General features: G+C 39.3%; 1 protein-coding gene across 8 annotated transcripts; it reads left to right on the top strand.

Annotated features, from left to right (window-relative positions):
- The first annotated feature begins 1838 nt into the window (after window positions 1–1838).
- On the top strand, window positions 1839–13795 carry LOC110472101 (carbohydrate sulfotransferase 9). Of its 8 annotated transcripts, none has more exons than XM_021533461.2 (5): window positions 1839–2067; window positions 2183–2227; window positions 9653–9763; window positions 11965–12112; window positions 12548–13795. In XM_021533461.2, the coding sequence occupies exons 4-5, from the start codon at window positions 12019–12021 to the stop codon at window positions 13396–13398; spliced, it is 945 nt and encodes a 314-aa protein (XP_021389136.1). In that variant the 5' UTR covers window positions 1839–2067; window positions 2183–2227; window positions 9653–9763; window positions 11965–12018; the 3' UTR covers window positions 13399–13795. The 8 variants fall into 8 exon arrangements, 7 of the variants coding, with proteins under 7 accessions (XP_021389136.1, XP_021389139.1, XP_021389135.1 ...); XM_021533460.3 differs by lacking the exons at window positions 1839–2067; window positions 2183–2227 and adding exons at window positions 3093–3385; window positions 11681–11803; XM_021533464.2 differs by lacking the exon at window positions 9653–9763.
- Window positions 13796–22771: the final 8976 nt, after the last annotated feature.

The following is a 22771-nucleotide window of genomic DNA, read 5'->3' as shown; positions in this document are numbered from 1 at the left end:
ATATAATAGGAGGTATTCCTTAATGTATCAACCAAATATACAATCAAAGCAGTTTCTCTTCCTAATATGTAGTTGGCATTCTTGATAGGATGAAACACTACTTTTTCATTAATAACTTGTGACTGACTGGTACCCCTCTTATTCCTTTTTTGGCAGGATGTCTGCCACATTTTTATGAACTATTATTCCCCCTCAGAACCTGATGCCTGTAAACACAACTCATTGTCGTGTGTTTTCTCCTACAGATAATTTATCTTGTTGAAAGCATTCTAAGTTTAATGTATCATGCAATGACCTTACTGCTCACATGGACTTATTGTTATCTGTGAGGCAGAAGGATTGTTCCTTTATCCAAATCATTAATGACCTGCACCATTACTTAGCCAGCTAGAATCTTACTGATTATTTTTTGAGTTTAATAGTGAATGATGAAAAGCTCATTTTAGCCTGTGGTTTTGCTGTTGGTTTTTTTGGTTTGTTTCTTTTTTTTCCTTGTTTGTTCCCTTCACCCAGGTAGTTTTTCACTCTTCCAGAAATAGTTTCACTTTAATATACTTTTGAAAATGTTATGAGTCAATGCTATAATGTCAATAGCATTATTAAAATGAAAACATATTGTGTGACCTACTGCTTTTCTATTTGTAAGACTTCTTGCCATATTACAGAAATGAATAGCCAATATGCCAAAAAATACAAAGCAATGTAGCTTGAGTATCTCCAACCTTTTATGAATAATCTATATTTTCATTTTTTTCTAATATTTTTTTCCAGAATTGATCTCTTTTTTATTTCTTGACTTTATAGAGATGAGCACTGATTCACCACTCCACACATTTCTCATACAACTTCAGAGAGTTTCTAGACAAAGCAAACAGGTCTGACCTTGCTTCTCTCAGTTGCCAAGTATCTTAATATGCACTTCCAAAGGCTTAGATGCCTGTATAGGACTCACTTCACCTCTTTAGCAGGTTATGAAGGAGCCTCCTGTATCTGTGCAGGGGTGTAGGTCCCTTTATCAGTCCAGGGACACTTAGTGTATCAAAAATAATTAGAGAGCTCTCCTGGAGACATGCAGTAGTGGTATACTTGAGGATGATGTGAACTGCAGTATATTAAAATTATTTTTGGTCCTGTTCTTTTCCTATTTTAGATAGATTCTTTCTTACTGAGTTTAGTTATTAGTCATATAATTACAGTTCACCCTTTTATGAAGAATAATGGAAAATGTACATCAGCCTTCCGCAAGTGAACTATCACTAGGTTTTTCTTTTCCTTCCAGATTTGTTTTCTTGCTATCTCTTTTATACATTGCTTTTTGCAGTTAACTTTGTGCTTTATCCTTTATGACTTGGTTTCAGCATCTACTACTATTTTTTCATACTTGTCCTTAGGAGTTTGACCTGGTTTCCACTTTCTGTACATTTCCTTCTTGCGTTTCAGGTCACTGAAGACTGTGCTGCTTAGCCAAGTAGTCAAGTTGGTCTCTGACTATACTTCCTATCCTCCCGCTGTGTAGGATTGTTTGTGTTTGTACCCTAAACATAATTTCTTTAAGGATGTGCCAACTCTACTGAATTCCTTCTTCTTTAGCCATGCTTCCCATGAGAACTTACCTTCCATTTCCCAGAGCTGATTGGAGTCTTCTTGTATAGAGTTCATTTGAATTGATCTTGCCTCTTTTTCTCAATCTAAAAATAATGCATATTATCACAGCACAATTGCTCTCAACCAAATTACCTTTGCCCTCATATTCCCAACTATCCCCTTTCTGGGTTGCTTAGCAGGCAGCCTCTTGGCAGGCTGCTCTTGAAGCACTTGGCAGTCTCTAACAGCTGCTGTAGACCCTGCACGGGGAGTGGTTAAATGCTGCTCGTTATACCTACAGACAGACACAGCACAGTGCTTTGTAATGTGCAACTGGAGGTGCTCACCTAAACATTCTCAGGGAAACGCTGGCAACTTTTAGTGGGGCATAGACAAATACAACGTGTACAAAGTGTTTCAAATGCTCTCCCATGAAAGAATCTGTGTGGATACAGAAGCACTTTGCCCAGACTTAAAGATCAGGTAAGGAGAACACAAAATCTTTCCCCTATTTCCTTTCCATCCCTAGGCATAAAATTAAAATGACATGTCTCTCTAGACTGACATTTCTTTGTCTGAATCTTTGTTGTTTGTTTAGCATCACTCAGAGGCATGGGAAATCTCCACTGGGGCTGTCTGATTGGTGAGTAAAATTGGATTGTTAGTAGCTTTTCATATCACCATGATTTTGTAAGTGTAGGCAAATCTCTGCAAAGAGAAATTTCTTTTTCAGAGTTGGTTGGGTTTTGATTTGTTTATATATTTAGAAATTGACATAAAATATTTAAAGGCATAAACTGAGACATTGTTTAGCTTTTGAAATCACACTGTAAGGAATCTACAGAGGATTTTTTTGGCAGCCTATTATTCATTGCTATGGCTTTCCCCAGTTAAGAAGTTGATTTTACAGGGATTCTGGTGCCAGAAATGAAATGACAATGGCTTTCATTCACTTTCTGACTTTATTAAGGGTGGTATGCATCTTGACTCTTCTAATTTCAATCCAGTTTGCATCTACATAGGATTCTGTCAAATTTCAAGCATTTCAGCAGAAATTTTTCAGGCTAGATATCTGTTCCAGGATATTTTTTAATCACTTTGGGCAAAAATAATTTATTGATTTTTGTACAGGAAATCTGTGCTCTTTTTTCTTCTCTCAAATGATTCCAGTGACCTTTTCTCTAAGAAGTTCAGGTACATTGCAGATTTTGAAATAAGCATTTCAAAAATGAGGTTAAGAGTTTCCTCTTGTACATTATCAGTGGAACCTCTTCTGCACAGGAGAGTAAATAATCTGCTTTAAAGAGCAAGAATGAGCAAGATTTCTAGGGAGAAGTAATTGGGGATTGCTGGCAAAATAGATTCAAGGAACAAAATCAGCAGGAAAATGTGCCTTGATGACTAGTGTGAAAATTGATGTGGGAGGGAATGAAAAGGAAAATGTGTCTGTTTAGCTTGGGAGATACTAAAATAACTATAGAAGCTGAAATGTAGAGCCTGGAACTAGCTGAGAACAGAACTGAGAGTGAGAAGCAGTGGGGCTGTGTGGGAATCTTGGAAGTAGAAGGAGAGACAGTTCTGATGAGCTGGGCTCGGAAGTGTGGTGTACAAGGGGGGGCTGTGAGGCTGACTGAGGAGACAAAGGGAGGAGTCTGGCAGAGGGAGCCAGCAAAGAGCTGGCTTGTGCATGAGGAAGGCTGAACAGCAGAATCAGGGTGAGATCTGATGGCTGTTTGGGAAGCTGGAAAACAGGATTTGCTGGGTGAGCTGCCTGGGGACGATATAAGGAAGGCTTTTGGAGGTGAGAATTTGCTGGAGATTGGGTTAAAGTTTTGCCTGAGGAGTAGAAAAAGGGACTGGGAAAAATGGGGTCACACCTGGGATGAGGGCTAAGGGAAAAGCTCTGGTACCCATGCAAATATGTGTTGAGCAGGAGTGTTGGAGTGCTGCTGGACAGTGGAGTGCAAAGAGTGGGGGTACCAGGAGAGGAAGAGTCTGGGCAGAGCATGCTAATGCTGGGGCAGGGGGAGTAGGGACAAGCTGTGCTATGGACAATTTCCCTTCAGTGCCAGGAATGGCATCCCACATGGCCAAGCCTCACTGTTTTGTTGCTGCCAGCAGGTAAGACTGGTGAGTTTGGGGCTTGTCACTGTTGATGCTGGGTTTGTTCACAAGACAGCAATCTGCTGTCACTGTTGGTTATTCCATTAGAGTGAGCATAATAAGACTGGTTAAGGAAGCTGATTCAACCCTGACAATGATTTTTGTGTATGTTGTTGTGATACTTCATGAATACTTTTTTTGAGTACCTTTTCAACACCTGGTTTTTAAAGAAACAAAATACTCCACACAATTTGACATGTTTGGTTCACAGGATGAACATGTTCTTGATACATTCAAGGGCTGTCCAATAAGATCCCTACTATCTATGGCAGATGAAGGAAGGCATGTAGTAAACCAGGCAAGAATTTTTAAGGAGAATTTATGTTCTTTGTCTACTATGATAATCCCATGTAGTGTGGGGAACCCACCTTTTCAGACACTCATTGACTGACCATTCTCCATTTTCTGGATACATGAGCCAACTCTGGAAAGCAGATTTGCACATTTTTCAAGCATTTTTATCTGTGACTGAATCCACAAGACTATTTTGAACTTAGAGTGTACTGTTATGTCAAATGCTCTGAAATGTCAAGTCTTTAGTTTCAAGACTGTTCTGCCAAAAGCCAGCAGACACTTCATTTTATGCTCTCTATGATTTAAATTATCACTTTAATCCTACTGTCTCCAAACTTCTTAATTTTTGATACTGCAAGTGTCATAGTATGCTATAAAAACATGTTTCATAGAAACATACCTTAAACATAACATTTCTGCTGAACAGCTTGCCCTGCAACACAGAAGAGAGCAGAAGGGAAAGAAAGAGTAAGCCTAGATTCATGTAGGAAGAGAGAAAAAGGTATACACACAGTTTGTGTCAGGATGTTTCAAGCAAAGAGGTTATTTCTGTAAAAGGGCAGACACCAAATCACTGGTGATAGGATTGTACATGACTCCTGTAAGGGAGTCTTTGAAGGAGTATAAAAAAGAGAGTGGGGGTAATGAGAGTAGAGGTATGGTTTCAGACAAAATTTTTGGATCCTGAAAATAAGGTTCAAAATCTAGACTAGAATGACAGGAGAAGCTGGAGGAGATAGGAGCAAAAAGGAAAACCATTTAAGCAGAAACGCTTTGTATTCACTGGAGTGTAAAGAGGGAAAGAGAGGTCATAGCTGTCATAAATTATGGCTAAGAGGTACTAGGGATGGGGACACAGGGGTGTAACAAGGTGAACAGCAAACAGGAGTTTGCCTGGGAGTGGTGTGCTAAGCAACTGGGACTTCTATAAACAGTTTTGACTGTGCTATTTGGCGTGCAGTGGCAGGAATATATGAATCATGCTTGCCCCAGGAGGTAAAAAGCAGGAAGGGTCAAAGAGGATCTAGATCTGAGACACACACAGGTAGACCTGAATGGCAAGGAAAATATTGCTATTACTGACATTAACTGAGAACAGAAACATGGGAGACCACACGAAGACATATGCAAAGGCAGAGAGTTAGTTATACATGTGACAAAGCAGAAGGATTTTGCGAGGCCCATCTCCTGTGAAACAACTTTGGGAGGAGATCATTCATTACCACCCTGGCCAGGGTGCATTGTTCTAAACTTTTCTTCTGTGCTTCCTTTTTCCTCCTTTTTTTCTTCTTTCCAAGTTTTTTCGGCTTATCTAGATTCCATAAAAGAAAGTAGTGAAGTTTGTTCTCTGGTGTTTGGTTTTGCAGGATTTAAATGGCAGTTGACAAGTGCATGGAATTTTGAATTAAGTGTTTAGATAAAAAGGCCCCACAGCCCATTATCAGATGTCAGGCACCAAAAGCAGTAACAGGGCACTGCCCAGTCCCCTGGGTCTGCCCCCCACTGCCCAGAGCTCAGGATCCCATGTCAGCCTCCTGAGGCCATCAGTCCCTGCCCCAGTGATGCTGCAGCAGAACTGGTATCCACCTTTCCAGGTTCTGGCCAAGCTGGGCCCAGCCACAAGCCAGGTCTTCTCACTGAACCTACCTCTTCATAGAAAATCAAAAGTGCATGGCCTTTCTGGCTGCAGTTCCAGGAAGGAAAAGAAATAAAATTTTGATCACATACTAAGGGCTGGGTTTCAGCGCAAGAGTGACTACAGTGCATATAGTCTCATTAATTTTTAAACATCTGTGGTATTTTATTGGATACTTAGCATATTGTTTTCTATACTCATTTCTTTGAATTTGTTCTTCTTCATCTTCACTGAATTGTACTTTGTGTCTTTTTCAGTCCAGTTCTCAAGCCTCTGTTTACCAAAACTGCCTTAGAGCAGGCTACAGAACCTTTCTATTTCCCTTGGCCCCCAGCTCTACCACTTTTCCTTGGGTTTTTGCTTCCTGCCTCTCTCTGGGAGCTTTTCTGTCAGACTTGCTGCTGCCTTTCCCAAGGAACTCTTTTTTTTCTCTTCACTTTGGTCCTTTTCATCCCCAAATTGGCTCTTCCTTTCGCTTGCTCTTTTGTGGACTGGTTAGTAACAGTTTTAGCACACTGGCATCATAGCTGGTGTTGGCATCCCTGAAAGGGAAAACTTTTAGGAGTGATTTTAGGTGAAAAATATAATTGCTCTGTAGGTGCTTCATAAACTTAATCCAAAAGCAGGGACAGCAGAGGAGAAAGCAGGAACTGTTTCTTTGTTATCAAGGGCTAATGATAACAGGGGCTACCAATATGATGTATCAAAAAGTAAAGCTGAGCTTTTAATACTGCATTAGAAATGATAGATAACAAAAAACTTTGGAAGATAAGACAAGGAGATGACATGGGATTAAGTAGAGAACGAAAAGCTAAAAGGCAGGCATAAGAAATGGAGTAATGAGAATAATAAGCAGATTAATGATGGCAGCAAGGAAGATATCACTACAGTTTCTGAGACCAGAAAGAATGCAAATGAGATTATGTCAAATGTTGTCTCTTATTGACAAAATGACCCTGATCAGACACTTTTTCTAGCCCTCAGCTGTCTGTAACATGCGTGAGTTTCCTAACCCATTACTGATTTTCCACTTTATGGACAGGCCAGCCTGGCTGCTAAGGTTCCAATTTCTGGGGTCTTTTTCCCTCCTGTCTACCCATTGCAAACTACAGAAGCAAGAGTGCTGCAGATTTAGTCAAACAAGGGTATTGCTCTTGCAATTCACTCTGATAAAACAGCATATGCAGAACTGCACCCAGAGCTTGGTTTTCTTGTCCAGGCTATTTTTGGGGGCTTTCTATCCAACATTCCCTCCTCAACTTCTATGTACTCAGGCACATATCAGTATGTATGTATTTGCAGTTGTCTTTTTGAAGGAATTAACAGGGCTTAAGTACAGAATGGGGTTCAGCAACTGAGAATGTTATCTGTTTTCACAGATTTTTCCCTACCTTCCACTGAGCTGCTATTCTGGTACTTTGTTTTACTTCTGGCTTCAAATGTATCAGGAACACAAATAAGTATTGTTATAATTTTATTCTTTTAGTGTGGAAAGTTCCACATATCTAGTGGGTACAGAGGATCACCCCACATGCTCAGGTCTGACCAAGGTCTGTCTGTGAAAAACTAGCTTGAGACACACCTTTGTAAGTTTATTATCAGAAGACTTTAAATCATTATCAGCCTACTTAGTTAGTTTACTTGGAGCAAATAATATGCCAGTGCAACTGATATTAATGTGTTTTGGAACTGCTCATATGTACATATATATATGTACATACGTGTGTGTACATGTGTTTCTGTACTTGGGTTATAGGTGCCGCACAAAAAAAAACATTATTTGACATTTCCAGCTATAGTACCTCTTATTGTTTATGAAAGCATAAAAATATTTTAAAGTCGGATGGTTTTTTGCTAAATTCCTTTAAATACTGAAGATTTTGCAATTGCAATGGTTCAGAAGCTCCAGAAGAAGGATTAGAGAATGCTATGTTATGAATCATTGTTTCAGCAGTTCAAGGACAGTGTACAAGTGATACCTATGCAAGGCAATGCAATCTATTCCTTTGGTGCCTGTTCTGGAAATAAATCCGCATGGCAGGAGGAAGAACTCCAGTCTGAGTGTGGATGTGTTATGTCGTGTACTCATGTGACTATTATTAAAACATCTTTGAGTATTTCCTAATTGAAAGAGTACTAGAGACTTTCTATCAGACCTTGTTTTGGTCAGGGGGAAAGTGATCCATTTAAAACCCAAAGCTGGTGGATGGATAAGTGTGAGTGGTTGTGGTGTAGCTACACATGCTCAGTTAGAGTACAGACCACTAACAGACCTAGAAGAAGGTTGCAGAGGGTCTAGTATCACAAAACATAAAGCAAGCATGAGACAAACTAACTAAGAAAGAGAAATTTAACAGAAAAAATATCCAATAACTGCAGCATATGACAATTTTTGATGCCTCTGGAAAAGTACAATACAGAGAGCGCTCTTCTGGGTCAAACAGACTCATCTGCCATACAGGGTTTCTGCAAGTAGGTTGCCAGCCTCCTCCATACCCAGTGTACCATGTAGAAAAGGGAGATGTTGGAAGTAATTAAAAGCAGCCAGTCGTCAGAAATGTCTTGAAGTAAACAGAAGGATGGGAAGAACATTTTATGGTCAGAAAATTTGGCAACAAAAATATGAACAAGACGATAGCTTTGTTACTTGCAGAAAGAAAAGAATTTTTGAAATGGAACTGTAAAGGGCCTTGGTGGAATTAAGCAGTGCAAAGAAGGCTTGAATTCAGTAAATATTTTTAATTTTATGATGGCTTCAGGCCTTTTTGCCATTTTGCATGCACATGAGATGATTTGCATTGCTTTCTCCAGTAATCTATTCCCCATTTGTTACCATTCTTGGCTTGAACAATTGTTCTGGTTGTTCTCATATAGAAATTTTGGATTATGTTATAGGAAACATGTCACCAGATTGACTGACTATTTTTGCTTGGCTTTGGTTGATTAAGGCAATAGCATTGATGTAGTGGATTTAGAACTCTACAAAGCATTTGACATGACAGCATGTTTTAGCTTAGGAGCTAGAAAGACATCAAAACAGCTGGACACACACTGAAGAAATCAAACACTAATTAACAGACAGGCCTCAAAAAATCTTCTGATAGCAATAATTCTGAAAGACTCTTGCAAGAAAGGATTCAATGAGGATAATTCTTGCTGCCTGGCTTACTTTTTAGTAATGACCAAAAAATAATCAGAAAATGATTTTGGATGTAATTTTCAGAATCTACTAAGATATACAGATATTAAAATATCAAGCCATCGCTAGGTATAGTTGATTTATAATGACGTGATCTGAAGAACAAGGAAAAACCAACAGTGCAGTGTATCAGGCTGTTACCTGGAAAATTTTATGCTTCATTAAAAATTAAAAAAACAAAAATCCATCTCCTCCTCCCCCTCTGCTTCCCCCACCATATACAATGTGAACAGTGCAGATGAATGCCTTATGTTTAATTTTTAGGATCTTGTATTCTGGGAATATGTAAGCTCCAAAGAGATATTTAGATCCCTGCCTCCCTGTTTCTTGTTTTGTTACTTTTCAGTAGAAGAAGTTTCTGCTTTTTTTGTTTCATGAGTTTTATGATGCTGTCTTTCCATCCTGCCTGGGAGACCCCATACTGCCGCCCTTTGGTTACAGCAGAAATAGTCTATTTAGTATGAACTTGTTTTATTAATAGACTCACCACTCCTTTACTGAGGAATGCCTTGTAGTTACCTAAAATCACACTTAATTCAAGGTAGGATGAGGGAAAATGCAAAGAGAATTATTAACTCATTACATCTTAAATAGGAAACACAATTACAAGTACATGGTAAAAAGCCATAATAAATATAAGGAAAAGTTCATCTGATTTACTGACACTGACACCTTCTGACAAAAGTGCTTTTAATTTTGAATATTTTCCATTCAACTTGTCCCTCTTTGACAAAATGGCTCTCAGAATTGTCTTTCTTCCTCTTCCTCTTCCTCAGGTTTCTCTTAGGTGATTTTCATCAGTGGAAACTTTGCATTACACAGAACTCCATACTGGGGTCGTGCATCTGAAAACATCTTCTGAAGAAGGCTTTGGGCTTCACTTTAAGGTAGCTTCATGTCATGTTGACCCCACTTGTTGAAGGCAGTGTTAATTCTTCCTGCCAGTCTGTTCTGTGGAGTTTTCTAAGGAGTCCAGAAAGAGTCCACGTGTCATCTTGGAGCTTGTTCTATCCCTTCTTATGGTCTGATTGTTCTCCTGAATTTAATTAAAGATTATTTTGCTTCCACAAATATGCATAAGTCTTAGGAGTTGTCTCCTGTGTTTCACTAGCTCCTAAACAGCTTCTTTCCCCCAAGGAAGTCTCTTCTATTTCCCTGTGAAAATTGAACTCATTGACATGTTTCCATGTGAAATATGTCTTATAGCAGACCTTATATTCTCTACTGGTAGTGTAATTATTAAATACGCATGATACAAGTATCTAAACAGGGTAAAATTAATCCAATTCATTTTCTGATTCCTGAGACAGGTATGATAACATTACTTCTCTGAAGTGACAGCATTTAAAGTGAATGAAGCCCAGCATATTTCTCCTAGGCATACTCTAACACGGGGTCCTTGTACAGAATTATTTAGAGTCATATAGATTTTAATTGCTACGCAGTGTAAAGTTGTGTTTTCAAACTGCTTCTGAAAAAGAATAAAAAGGGAACACTCAATCTTGGCCCTCATGAGATCAATGAACAACCTGACTGACTTTAGCTGGCCTTGAAAATGGCCTTTGATGCATTAGGACTCAAGGATCACATAATAAAATGAGAATTGATGTACACTGAAGGAAAGGTTAAAGGCAGATCTTCCCATAACCTTTCCTGTAGCCTTTACAATGATTTTATACAGCTAAGAAAATGAAAATATTATATGCTAAATGCCATTGTATCTGAGAAGGCTGCATTAATTTGAATGAGTATTGTAACATTTTATTGTAAATACAAGTAAATCTTTAATACAGAAATAGTGAACAGTGCCCCTCTCCATTCCCCAGGTCATACCTATGCTAAGAGAGATTTAATTGTCAGCAATGCTGTTAATTCTGAGTCTGCAGATATTCCAGTAAAAGTGTGTGATATCAACATCACATGCCAGCCCTGAAAGGAGGAACCCTTGTTCTCAAGTACAGTTTCAGCAATGTAACTGGTACTGCTTCCACTGCTGTCTCAGAACACACCAGAAACCAGAAGTGGTCCTATTGTATCTTGTAAAAACAAAACAAAATAAGAAAAAATGAAAAAAATTGAAAAAATATTGGAAAAAAGTAATCCAGGCAATGATGTGTTTATTGCCAGTAGGTTCAGGATGCAAACTTGAGAAGTGGGAAAGGAAGACAGTGCTGTTTGACTTTTTTGATTGTGTGGACTTTATAGAACAGAAACGGAATGCCTCATTTGCCAGTAGTTATTGTTTTGCACTTAATGTTGCAAATTCCAATAACAGCATGCTGATGAAGAGCTCTCTACTGGGGGAAACAGAGTAAGATTGCACAGAGAATTTAGATAGGTCCCTCTTCATGATATGCAAGGAGACAATGAGTGAGCACAAGAGAGAAGGTATGTTGTGCTGGACTGCCTTCTTTCCTTCTGTCTGAAAACATGGAACAACTCCTTTTCTGTTGCTTACCACTTTCTACATTTCCCATCGTACTGAACCAATGTGGGGGTCTTCTGCAGCAGCAATGGCAGCAAACACATATACCATGCAGGGTCTTTGGAGAGGGACAATGGGAGAATTCAAGTTAGTGGTATGGATTCTCTGCAAAAATAGGGAAGAGTTTCTCCTGCAATGATTTATTTGTCCAAAGTGCAAAGCTTCAGGGCAATAAATGGAAATAAATTAATCCTGAATATATCCTGGTCTTTGTGGATACACCTGTTACAGGTTATAGAGACCTTTGTATTCTTAGATTCTAAATATTATAAAAAAATACAACTTTGTAATCCTAAATGAAGTTATTGTTCCCCAACAGCTTTAAAAGACAAGGGAAGAGTATGTGCTCATAAGCAGTTCATTGTTCTGAAAAAAGGAGGAATTTTGGAAGACTTCAAAATGGACATATTATTTATCTGTTTGGTTTAACAGTATAATTGTGGTGAGTCTTTTCCATAAGAGAATTTTTACTTATTAGCAAAACCTATTTTACAGGGCTTGGAAAGTCTTTTTGCTGTCCTAAAATCTGCAGGAGATACACATGTTATCTTTGTTATATCAGTCATACAAAATCTAACCTGAATTATCTTTCCTTGTTGACAGAAATACAGATTTCCACTTTAGAGACTACGTCACTTTCCTTCCTGTGAGAATAACATGAATCAGAAGGTGTTAGTTTTTCTTCTTCCAAATTTTGTATTTGGGATATTTCTTTTTGGGTTTTTCTGTAGGAGACAAAAAAACCTAACAGGTGAGTACAACAAGATTTAATGTTTTATAAAAAGAGAGACACCTTTTCCAAGTATGTTAGAAAGTAACTATGGAGCCCAAGATATAAACAATACTGTGAAAATATCCAAGGCCTAGTCACTTGTCACTGTGGTAGTTATCTCAGCAATATATGAGAGGAGAGCACTACAAAAACATGATGCTGGACCACCAAACTTGCTTAGACTAATACTGCTAACATATTGAAAGTTTTCATTTTAATAAATGTTTTACTAGGGAGGGTAGTTTATTGCATGTTTGCCATAGTCTAGTCTTGGTTACAGCAAAAAAAATATTTTAGTACCTTCATTAGGTTTTGTATGCAGGATGATAGATTGAGTGCTATGATTGTCACAGATAAACAGATTTATACAAGCCTATTTCACTGAAATGGTTTAAATTTCTTCCTTGGTTACAGATGCTTTTCCCAATCCTACTGAAAATTGGCTGGCAATTCAAAATGGTCGGAAAACCACACTGGCTTCTGTCTGCCTGAAGAATAACCTTAATAAACCAAGAAACAAATTGGATTCTCATGTTGCAAACCAGCTCTTTGTGGAGCACAAGCATAAATTTATCTACTGTGAGGTGCCTAAGGTAGGCTGCTCCAACTGGAAGAGAACTATTTTTCTTCTTCAATCAGACCTGAATGCAGAAGCTTCTGAAATTGAGCATGACAACATCCACCATACCTCACTAATCAAAAGGCTGGTGTCTTACCCTCCTGCCTTACAAAAGGAATTCCTAAGCAATTACACAAAAGTGATGTTCACCAGACATCCCTTGGAACGGCTGGTTTCAGCTTACAGAGACAAACTCCTGCACTCTGAACCATTCTACAGTACCACTATTGCTAATGAGATTAGGGCAATGTTCAGGAAAAATAAAAATTCTCCTGAAAAAGTGAGTTTCCAGGAGTTTGTCAACTTCATTCTAGCAAAGCCACCACATACTCTTGACATTCACTGGAAACCAATGTTTCTGCTTTGCGATCCTTGCAACATTCACTATGATATTGTGGGTAAGTATGAAACTCTTGGGTTGGACTCTGAGCATGTTCTGAAGGTCATTGGTGCACCAGAGAGCCTGCAATACCCCAGCTTGAAAAGATACGGCTCAGAGAAACGAACTGATGGTGATATTACCTTAGAGTACCTCAGACAACTGACCTCAGAACAAATTGAGAAGATTAAAAAATTGTACGAAATGGATTTCTTTTTGTTCAACTATACTATGAAATATGGGAATTACTTTACCCTGAATGACTAATGTGGGTTAAGCAAAGAACAGTTTCCTTTGTACAAAACGGATGGAACTTGTCCTCACAGGTGCTTGATAACTGGGCTGGTGACTGCTGCTGAGGTTATCCTGGAATTTGTAGATACAGTTTATCATTCTAAGGACCCTTATAAAAAATCCCTGTCATGATCTCCTGTACCATGCAGACCTTTACCTATTAAAGTTATTGTCTTCCTATTGATCTTTAACAGCATATGTTTGTTTCATGAAAACTGTTCATAAATGATAGATTTTGGTCCATTGGTAAGAGACACGGGGAGGATGAAGAATGTTGTATTTCACAATGAATATTTTAGAACACAATTTTCATTTTTTAATTAGAAAATTACATAAGATGCAATAAATAATCTCCTTGCGAGTTAAACCACTCTGTCTGCAAGAGCCTTGATCATAAATGCTGTAGGAAAGGAGCAAATAACTTCAGATGCTTGAAGCTGCATTACAGAGAACCTAATGCCAGGATATCTTCCTGTCTAGCAGTGCTCTGATCAAAGCCCATCAGCCTCATCCCCCAAGCAGCACAGTTGTCAGCATTATAGCTCTTAAAAATCTTCTGATGAGCAGATTTGGCATTCATGGTGACCTTACAAATGCTTTTCACCAGTTTGTAAACATTTTAGCAGAAAGTCTGAAAAATGCATTGAGTTTTTTTAGAGAAGTAGTTAGAGGTACCTTCTAAACTGTTCAGCTGGGTGGTGCAAGATCTAAAAGGTGATTCTTATTTATTCTCCAAAAGCACTTAACACCCAGTCAATGGACAGGCCAGACAATGCAGTGGGGGCAATGTTTGGGCTTTCCCATTTGTGCTGCTGGAATCCATGAGCCCCTGGGACTTTACTGAGCATAGCACTTAGGAGGAGCTGGGTAACCTTAGATAATACATTTGTTCTACTTGTTTTCTCATACTACAGGAGAATGAGTGCAAATGCATTGTGAAGTTATGGTGAGGGGAACAGGGAAACATGTGGAAGAAGGAACTCAAACCAGTACCCCCTTCTTATATTCCTAGGTGGCTTTGGTTTTAGACCACTGAGGGGGTCTATAACTGCTATTATATTAAGCATGAGATTTGTCCCCCTTTAAAAAAAATCTGTTGTCTAGTAAAATTCAAATATTAATTTGTGACCATATTAATTGTAACAAGTTTTAGCAACTAATTGTGACTATTGGCACCACCTCTAGGGGATGTCTGTCTCTGAGCAGCTAACTTGAAAATCTCTCAAAAGCACCTAATTCCTCTCAGCTAAATCTGCAAATGCATAATGGCTGTCAGACTAGTCTTGGACCCAAAATTGGATCCCAGCTTCTCATCACACAGAAAAGGACAGATACAAAATAAATTAATCCCAGAGTAGTCACCAATCTGTACAGCCTTTCCTGCCAGCAGCATGGGCAAGGAAGAGAGAAAAGGAGACTCTGAAAAATTGACACAATGGGGTTTAAGTTATGAGGGTTTGGTGGAGCTCTTGCAGTGCAGGAAGTGGGTTGCAGGAATTAACTGCTCCAGTGGGAAGGTGGAGTGATATACAACATCAGCTGGAGACAGTGATCAGGCCACAGTGACAGAAGGCCCAGAAAGAAATGCTTTCTATCCCCCTTGATAGCAGATTGTACACAAGCCAGGACTAGCTTTCAGTACATCTGGCAGGTCTTGCCTGGCTGACTATTTCATAAATGGGGCAGCTTTGGCACAAAGAGAGATTCCAAGTGAGAAGACCAAGCAAGAACAGCAAAACAATTTTGGGGGGGGGGGGGGGGGGGGGGCGTTGGGAGGGAGGAGTAGGGGAAAGGTTATGATTTTATGCAGAATGATTTGTATTTCTGGATCTTTCCCTCACCACCACCATATTGGTGTCTCCATAACCCTAATATCCCCCAATACTGGACTGTTCACGCTGCCCTGGCAACTCTGCAGTTCATGTAAGTTTTTGTTTTTCTTTACTTGCTATTTTTCTTTAGTCAGAGGAAGCAGGAAATTGCTCCCATCAAAGTTAAGGCTATGCAGAAGGATGCAGTCTCTCTCTTCGCTCTCTTTCCTGAATCAGAGCTACATGCTTCTCCTACATTCTTTGACAGATCATGCAGAGGTAGAGGGGAATAAGATTTGCTTCATAACTCACTTCTACATGAGAGATCCCTCCAGAACTATATCTGAAGCTGTAAGGATATCTAAAAATACATGAGTACTCTGGCACCCTCATCCAGCCTAGGAAAGCTCTGAAGAAATTATACTGACAGAGTTTTTTACACATCTTTGCTGGTGTCAGTGTTAACACCCCCCCTCCAGTTTCTTGCTGTTAGATGTGAGTGGCTTTATATTCTTATTTCCTCTTTCACAGGTTCACATATTGTTCCTACAGTGGTTGCAGAAAAATGATGGCTAATTCATTCATCACAAGCCCTAATCAGTAGCAGAAGGCTATCTATTAAAGCAGAAAAATATCTCTAATCACAGCAGACTTTGAGTTTTGCTCTTTGCCTATAAGGAACTGTAAGTTCCCTATACACATTGCCTCAGATCACTGGCTGCTGTAGTTCTGTTTTGCTCATGTGAGTCTGGAAAAAAAGCTGCAGAGGACATATGTGTGCATGTGTGCCCCACAAAACAACAGGTGTACTGTCTTTCCTACAAGTGGACTGTCCAGGACAAGGCTCTAAGCTGAGCTGGGCTCCCTCCTGACTTTTGCCTAGAGAATAACCCTCAGTGGAGCTTCTTTTCTTTTGGATGCTAACTCTTGGTGATGTGTTCCTGGGAGGAAAATGGATTCTTGCAGTTGGGAGCAAGGGTGGAGGCAGTGTGGTGAGGCTCAGGCCCTGGGGAGGATTTGAATGGGGAGGGAGTGTCATAATTAATCTTCTGATTTATTGTTATATGCCTGCAATATAATCATTGCAATGTTAATTTCTGATTTCCTTAATAAACTGTAGAGAGTTAACACATTAATCTATTTGTTCATCCTTTTCAATCTGTTTGAAAATCAAACCTACCTCAAAGTTGTTTGTTCAAATCAAAACAAAGGCTGCCTGCTACTTGGCAACAATCAAGCCAAAGCTGCTTGCCTCTGCTTTGCTACATCAATACACCTGCCTTACAGAAATTTTAAAGAATTGAAAGAATTAGCAAATACTAATGCATGTTCCAGTTTGGAGAAAAAATGCAAATAAGAGGAAAAAAAGGAAGAGAAAGAAAAAAAAATCTTGCAAAGCCAAGCTTGCTTCTTTCCACAAATCTATCTATCAGCAGGGAGAAAATAGGAGACTTTTTCCACTCTCATGGAAAGCCTCACACATGCTTTCAGGATAGGCATCCACAAACCTGACATCACACTTTCTTCATGGAAGTATAACAGATCTAAGTGATGATCCATCTCTGTCAGCAATGGAGATCATGTCACCAGTTGTTCCTTGAAGATGTCTCCTTTACTTTAAAAACAATTATTCTGCCTGCAAGCAGTCCTAATTTTTCACATAGTTTTGTACTTGAATCTTAACAGGTAAACCTGTGATTAGTGGTTTCTTGCTCAGAGAACTTCAAAGAGCAGTACAGCTGTGAACAGAATAAAAGGTGTGAGCAATGAAACTTCAAATGTTTGCTGTTCCACAGAACCACAGAAGTGTCTCTGACTAACGGGAAGAAGAGGAAGCACCACCCATGCAAGACATTGCACATCAGACAAACTGCAGTACTCACTGATCACAGCTACAAGGTGATTCCATTTCTGTATTTAGAGTGTTAATAAGTGAAAAGCTTTTAGCTCAATGATAGCCTATTTTTTTGGCTTGTCTGTCATAGAAGTAGAAAAAGAAAATTAAACAGGAAAAGAAAAAGGCACTAACACTCCACAATCCTGCCTTTGGCCTGATATGATTTCTCTCTCTCACAGCAGTTCTTACCTCCCTTCCTTCCAGAATTATTATTTAGGACATGCTTTAGTATAAAACAAAAACTTATTGGATTGGGTGACATATATAAATCAATGTAAACCAAATAAAATCAAAACAGGCAGAGAATTTACCTGATAGAAAAGTCTGAAATTTCAGGAACCTTCTTTTGCAAGTTCTGAACAGGTATCAAATGTACATTTGGGGGCAGTTACAATGCTGCTTCTAGTAAGAAGTCTTTTTATAGAAAAAGCTCAAGTGATCATAGCTCTCAACCAGTATACTGAGGTTGAAATTCCAAATGAATTAGCAGAGAAAAAATGAATGATGCATAACAGGATCAAGTCTGTAAAAAGGAAATGGCTCCACACTGTTTCAGCACTACCCATGTACACTTCACCTTTGCTCACCACTACAAAAGCACTTCCTTTACATCTTCAGGACCCTGATTATGGCTTCTTTTGGAGATGTACCAAAGCTTCACAAGATGAAAAGGTTTCCTCAAAAAGTCCCATTCCCCATAACCCTGTTACAAGATTATGCAGCATTTGTGGAGTCCCACCAAAGGTCAACAACCAGCAACAAATCCAGCCACAAATGGGGCTCAGAGCAGAACTTAGCATGAGTACCCAAATCCAGGTAGGCATACTCCAGTTTACATTTCTAATTCTGTAGCAGAACTAGGGGGAAAGATCTTTATGTACAAATCTATGACTAATATCCTAACTCTTACCTCACTTGATTGTGTTGTCCTCCATTTTTTCCCAGATCCCTTCTTCAGTATTCACCTGAGCTGCATGTACGGACTCCTGCTGAGTTCCCACAGCTGGGGGCCTCCAACTAGGTGCTACAGATGCTGACTTACTCAGGCAGAGTTGTTGTCAGGTGAATGTTGCTGGATGTATTGCAACTATTTTCACAATGCTTTTTGCGTGAGAATGTTCTTCAAGCGCCTGTTCCACCAGTGAGATATTGCCTACTACAAGCTGTGAAGTAAATATAAAGTGAAGGATGTTTTCAAGGCATTCCACCCCCTTAAAAATAAGCCCATCTTCTCAGATAGGTTTAGTCGTTAAGGAAGAAAGCTCTTTTGGGGATTTACATCAGGTTTCAGGAGCCTCTGTTAATTATAAACCAAAAGGTCCAGGAAACCCTCTCTCACGATGGGCCATCATTCTCTGCAGGGTTAAGTTTTGTTTACCCTCATAGATCTGTTAAGATTGGTCCTTAGGGTGCCTGCATGGCAAAAGAGCCCTTTAAAATTTTTAGCTTGAAATAAGCATGGAAAAGTAGAATAACAAATTTAAAAGAGAATCCACCAGACACCTGACATTAAACAATTGATTTTATGTCCATCCTATCTCAGAAAGACAGCACAGGTAAGAAACAAACACAGGGGAAAAGCAAACAAATTAATATAAGCAGATTATTATCCTGACAATAACTTCTGGCTAGGAACTTTAACTCAGGAACCTGCCCACAATGCCAACTGCTGCCTGCAACTGGCCAACAAAGCTCTTTGTCAAACAGTTTAGCAAGCTAATTTTTCAGGCTTTGCACGCTGACAATATTTCATTTCTGTTAATCTGTGCTGCCCTCCTCTTAATTCTCTACAGTTCCACATGTTTTCCAGCTCTCCTGGAGCACCCAAAGCTAGATACAAACCTGGGACTTTACAAATGCCACATAGATTGAAAGTATGAACTCAGGTATGTCACATATTATTAAGCTCCCGTTTGTACTCTCAGTTCAGTGTTAATTCAATGCCAACCCTGGAACAAATCACTTATTGTAACTTAAAAACTGAACAATGATACTCCATGAAAAGCATCCCAGGACTTGAGAAGTGTATTCTAATCCAAGCTTTTGAACTGCTCAAACTCTCCAGCCTCGTAAGGCCAGGCTTTTGGAGGTCTGGGTTTCTTTCTGTTTCGTTTCATTTCCCTGTTGACAAGTTAGGATTCTCGGAAAATAGGCACTGAAACACCCGAAATCTTTGGAGCCAGTATCCAATTACCATCCGCGTCCGCGTGGGGCCATCTGCTGGCGGAAGGGGCTCGGCAAGGGAGGCTCGCCCGGGCAGAGGTCCTTGATGAGTGTTATGTTTCAATTCTACATTTTTTATCCTGAAGCCTTGTATCTCAAGACTCTCATGCGTGTTCTTCCTCTCCCTCTTTTTCTCTCCCCTTCTCTGATTGTCTTCCTCTTTCCTTGGACAAGGATTCAGTTTCAACTTGACCACTAGTGGCTTTCTTGTCCCAGTAGTTTTTTTACAGGTTCTCCACAAGCTTTCTTACCCAACTTGCTCGGTGGTGAGGACTGACCAGCTGCTGGCACTGGAAGTTACACTGTGCTGTCCCAGCAAGAAATTCTTGTTTCTGTACTGCACTTAGCTTCTTCCATGGTGAAAGCCTACCTTTGTAAAAAAATTTTCTGGCTTGCAACTGGTCAGGAAAATATGGCATTATGGATTTGATCTATAATTAAGCTCTAACTGAATGTTATGGTTCAATTTAATATAAAATTATATATGAAAACAGTTAATATTAACTTAATATTTGGAAAGGCATTTTCTTTTGTGTGCTGTGATTCAACTCTGTCATTTTTTCAGGAAGATATTTATCCATTCAGTCTCTCTGAATATTTCTATATTAATTTTATCCTCATTTGACAATCTGAAAAACAGGTATGGCATATGGCATATAGTTATATATGAATATCTAATCTGTCATTAGGGATTTTCTGAGTGCAACTCAATTCCTCCATTATTTATTTCAGCCAAAGTTCTGCTGAACATGATGAAATTTTCAGGATTTTCCAGGAATCCATATGCATATGCATCAAAACGAAAATATTTTCATGACAATTATAGAAAACTGCCTATGAGAGAAATGCAATTTCTAGAATGCAAGTGAAATCCAGCAAACAAACTGCAATCAGTGTCCCTATATCATCTCAGCCCAGTCTTTTCATTTCTGAAGGTTCTTATGCTCTCAGAGGCAATTTCTCAAGCTCTTTGGCAAAATCCTTGATAACATTATAAGAGAAAGAGGATTCATTGTTACTCCAACTGATATTCGGGGAAAAAAATCACCCTACAAAAATATTAGCTTCCAGTTAGTAAATATCGTAACTAATAGCTACACTTATCTGCTTTGTAAAACAAAACCTAAAAATTGTTTCTTCAGCTTGATAACAACCCCATTAGGAAAGCAGAAATCTTCTGCTTGCATTTTCAAAGAGGATGTGTGTTCCTCTTTGCTTCGTGTCTACTTATCAGGCAGCCTTGCAAAATTGTACTTACCTGAGACAATGATGCATTGGATGCATGAATAAAGCACCTCTGACAATTTTTCTTCACTTTGCTGTATTTTTTGCCTTCATGTTAAATGCTATGTTAATATCTTTTATGCCAGTAAAAGCATGGAATATTTTTCCCTAGTACTTTTTCAGGGCTACTTTGTTTATCACTGTTGACAAATTGTGCTACTAGTCCCATGGAAAAGAAAAACAGTGGAAAACACCTAGAGTTCGGGAGGCTGGAGGAATGCTTGGTTGCTGTGCTACTTACACTGTCAGAGGAATTATAATAATTTGGTGAAAGATTGGCTACCCCTGACTCATGGTTATGCAGCTCCTTACAAGGGAGAATGGTTGGTTTATTTATCTGGTTGTCAGTGTCTTTTTTCTAGCAATCTGCTCACATGGAAAGAGAAACAGATGGACACCCAATCTAATGCTCTACAATCCCAGTTTAGCTACTGAAGAGAACTTTGTGTGCTCTTAGCCATGGTGGAAGCAGCAGAGACAAAGACACCTCCTGGCCAGCTCCCCAGTTTACATACGGGTATGATGTTCTATGGGGTGGAATATCCCTTTGGCCCATTCAGGTCAGCTGTCCTGACTTTGTTTCCCCCCTGCCCGGCTGTTTGTGCACCTCCTCACTGGGAGAACCTGGGAAACTGAGGAACTTACTTAGGGTAAGCACTACTCAGCAACAGCCAAAACAACAGCGTGCTGTCAACATCATTCTCATACTGAATGCAAAACTCAGCACTGCACCAGTTACTAGGAAGAAAACGAACTCTACTGCAGCCCAAACCAGGACACTGTTTAAGAACCTTATCAGACATTGTGTAAAGGCGTTACTAGTGACGGCAGTGTTGGGGATTTCAAAATTATGACAAAACATGGGTTCCCTTGTTTTGAAGACAGACCTACAAACGTAACTGAGTACAAACTCGGGTCTGTAGTTTTGTGCTGGTTGTGAACTCTGCTGTGGTAGCAATGTCGCAGCTAGAGCGTCTGGCAGGACCGAGGCGGGCCCGGAGCTGTCCGCGGTGCTGAACGGGCCCGCACGGCCATGCGCCCCCGCACCCGCCTCTGCTTCTGCTTTTGGTGGGATTCGCGGGCCACTCTTCCCTGACACGTTTGTGATCGACTGGAGGAAGTCATTATGGAATGCAACTCCTTTGCAACTCTGTCTGAAAAATTTCCAATGCCCGTAGGGAAAACTCCTTGAAGACAGTGACAACATGGACATACTTATATTAGTGCAAAATGGATTCCTATGACTTCAGTTAAAGAAAGTTCTTCTCCTAGGCAAAGAAACATAAAGCATGCAATATTTGATTTTCTGAAACAGAAATGTCAAAAACCCCAGAGAAAAAGTTTCCTGGGTAATTTTTTTCAAATTATTTTATTTTTTAATCTCTCTTGCATTACTATTTTTATTCTATATTTGACTTGATTCCAGAGGCAAATAGTCAAGTCTCGTGAATAAAAATCTCTGCCACGTTCTGTGTCATACTGTGGTCCAGTCCACAAAGCTGGCCAAATGTGTGTGCCAACAGGTGCTGGGAATACAGAAGAAAAAGTGATCTTTGTAAGAGACATATTGGAACCAATTTGAAGATAGGTCATGCCAAAGAGAATCTTTTATATCTTAAAAAATCCTCTATGAACCATTTGGAGTCATTTTGCACAAGCACAATCCAGAACTTACATTAAAACAAAACTGTTTGCTTTTGCTTAGTAGTTACTCCTGTTTAGATATTTTTTCTTAAATATACATTCATGTGGCATCATTAATCTCACTAGGGTGTGTCTGTGACTTTTCAGGATGTGTTTGATTCTTAATGCAGCACTGTCAAATTATCTGGCAAAGCAAATTGTGAAGACAAAGAAATATTAGTGTACTAAGCTCCCCTGCCTCCAGCATCCAGGTAGTCAATTGTTCAGTAAGAAGCTTTATGAGTTTTCCAGAGATCTTCCTCTTGCAAAGGGAAATAAAAGCTTGTGACTGTTGAGATATAAACTTTTGACCACATTTGGGTAGTAACACCATTAAAAAGACTATTTCTATTAAGCTACAATGCCAGATTATTGTAAAAAATAATAGTAGTGATGGTTTCTGTGGAAAATATAATATTTAGCTTAAATCTTCATTAAAATCTAGTTA

Source organism: Lonchura striata, chromosome 6 (genome assembly GCF_046129695.1).
Source record: "Lonchura striata isolate bLonStr1 chromosome 6, bLonStr1.mat, whole genome shotgun sequence".
Classification (NCBI taxonomy): domain Eukaryota; kingdom Metazoa; phylum Chordata; class Aves; order Passeriformes; family Estrildidae; genus Lonchura; species Lonchura striata.
Note: the sequence above shows the minus strand (reverse complement) of the source record. Positions and strands in the feature narration are given on the sequence as shown.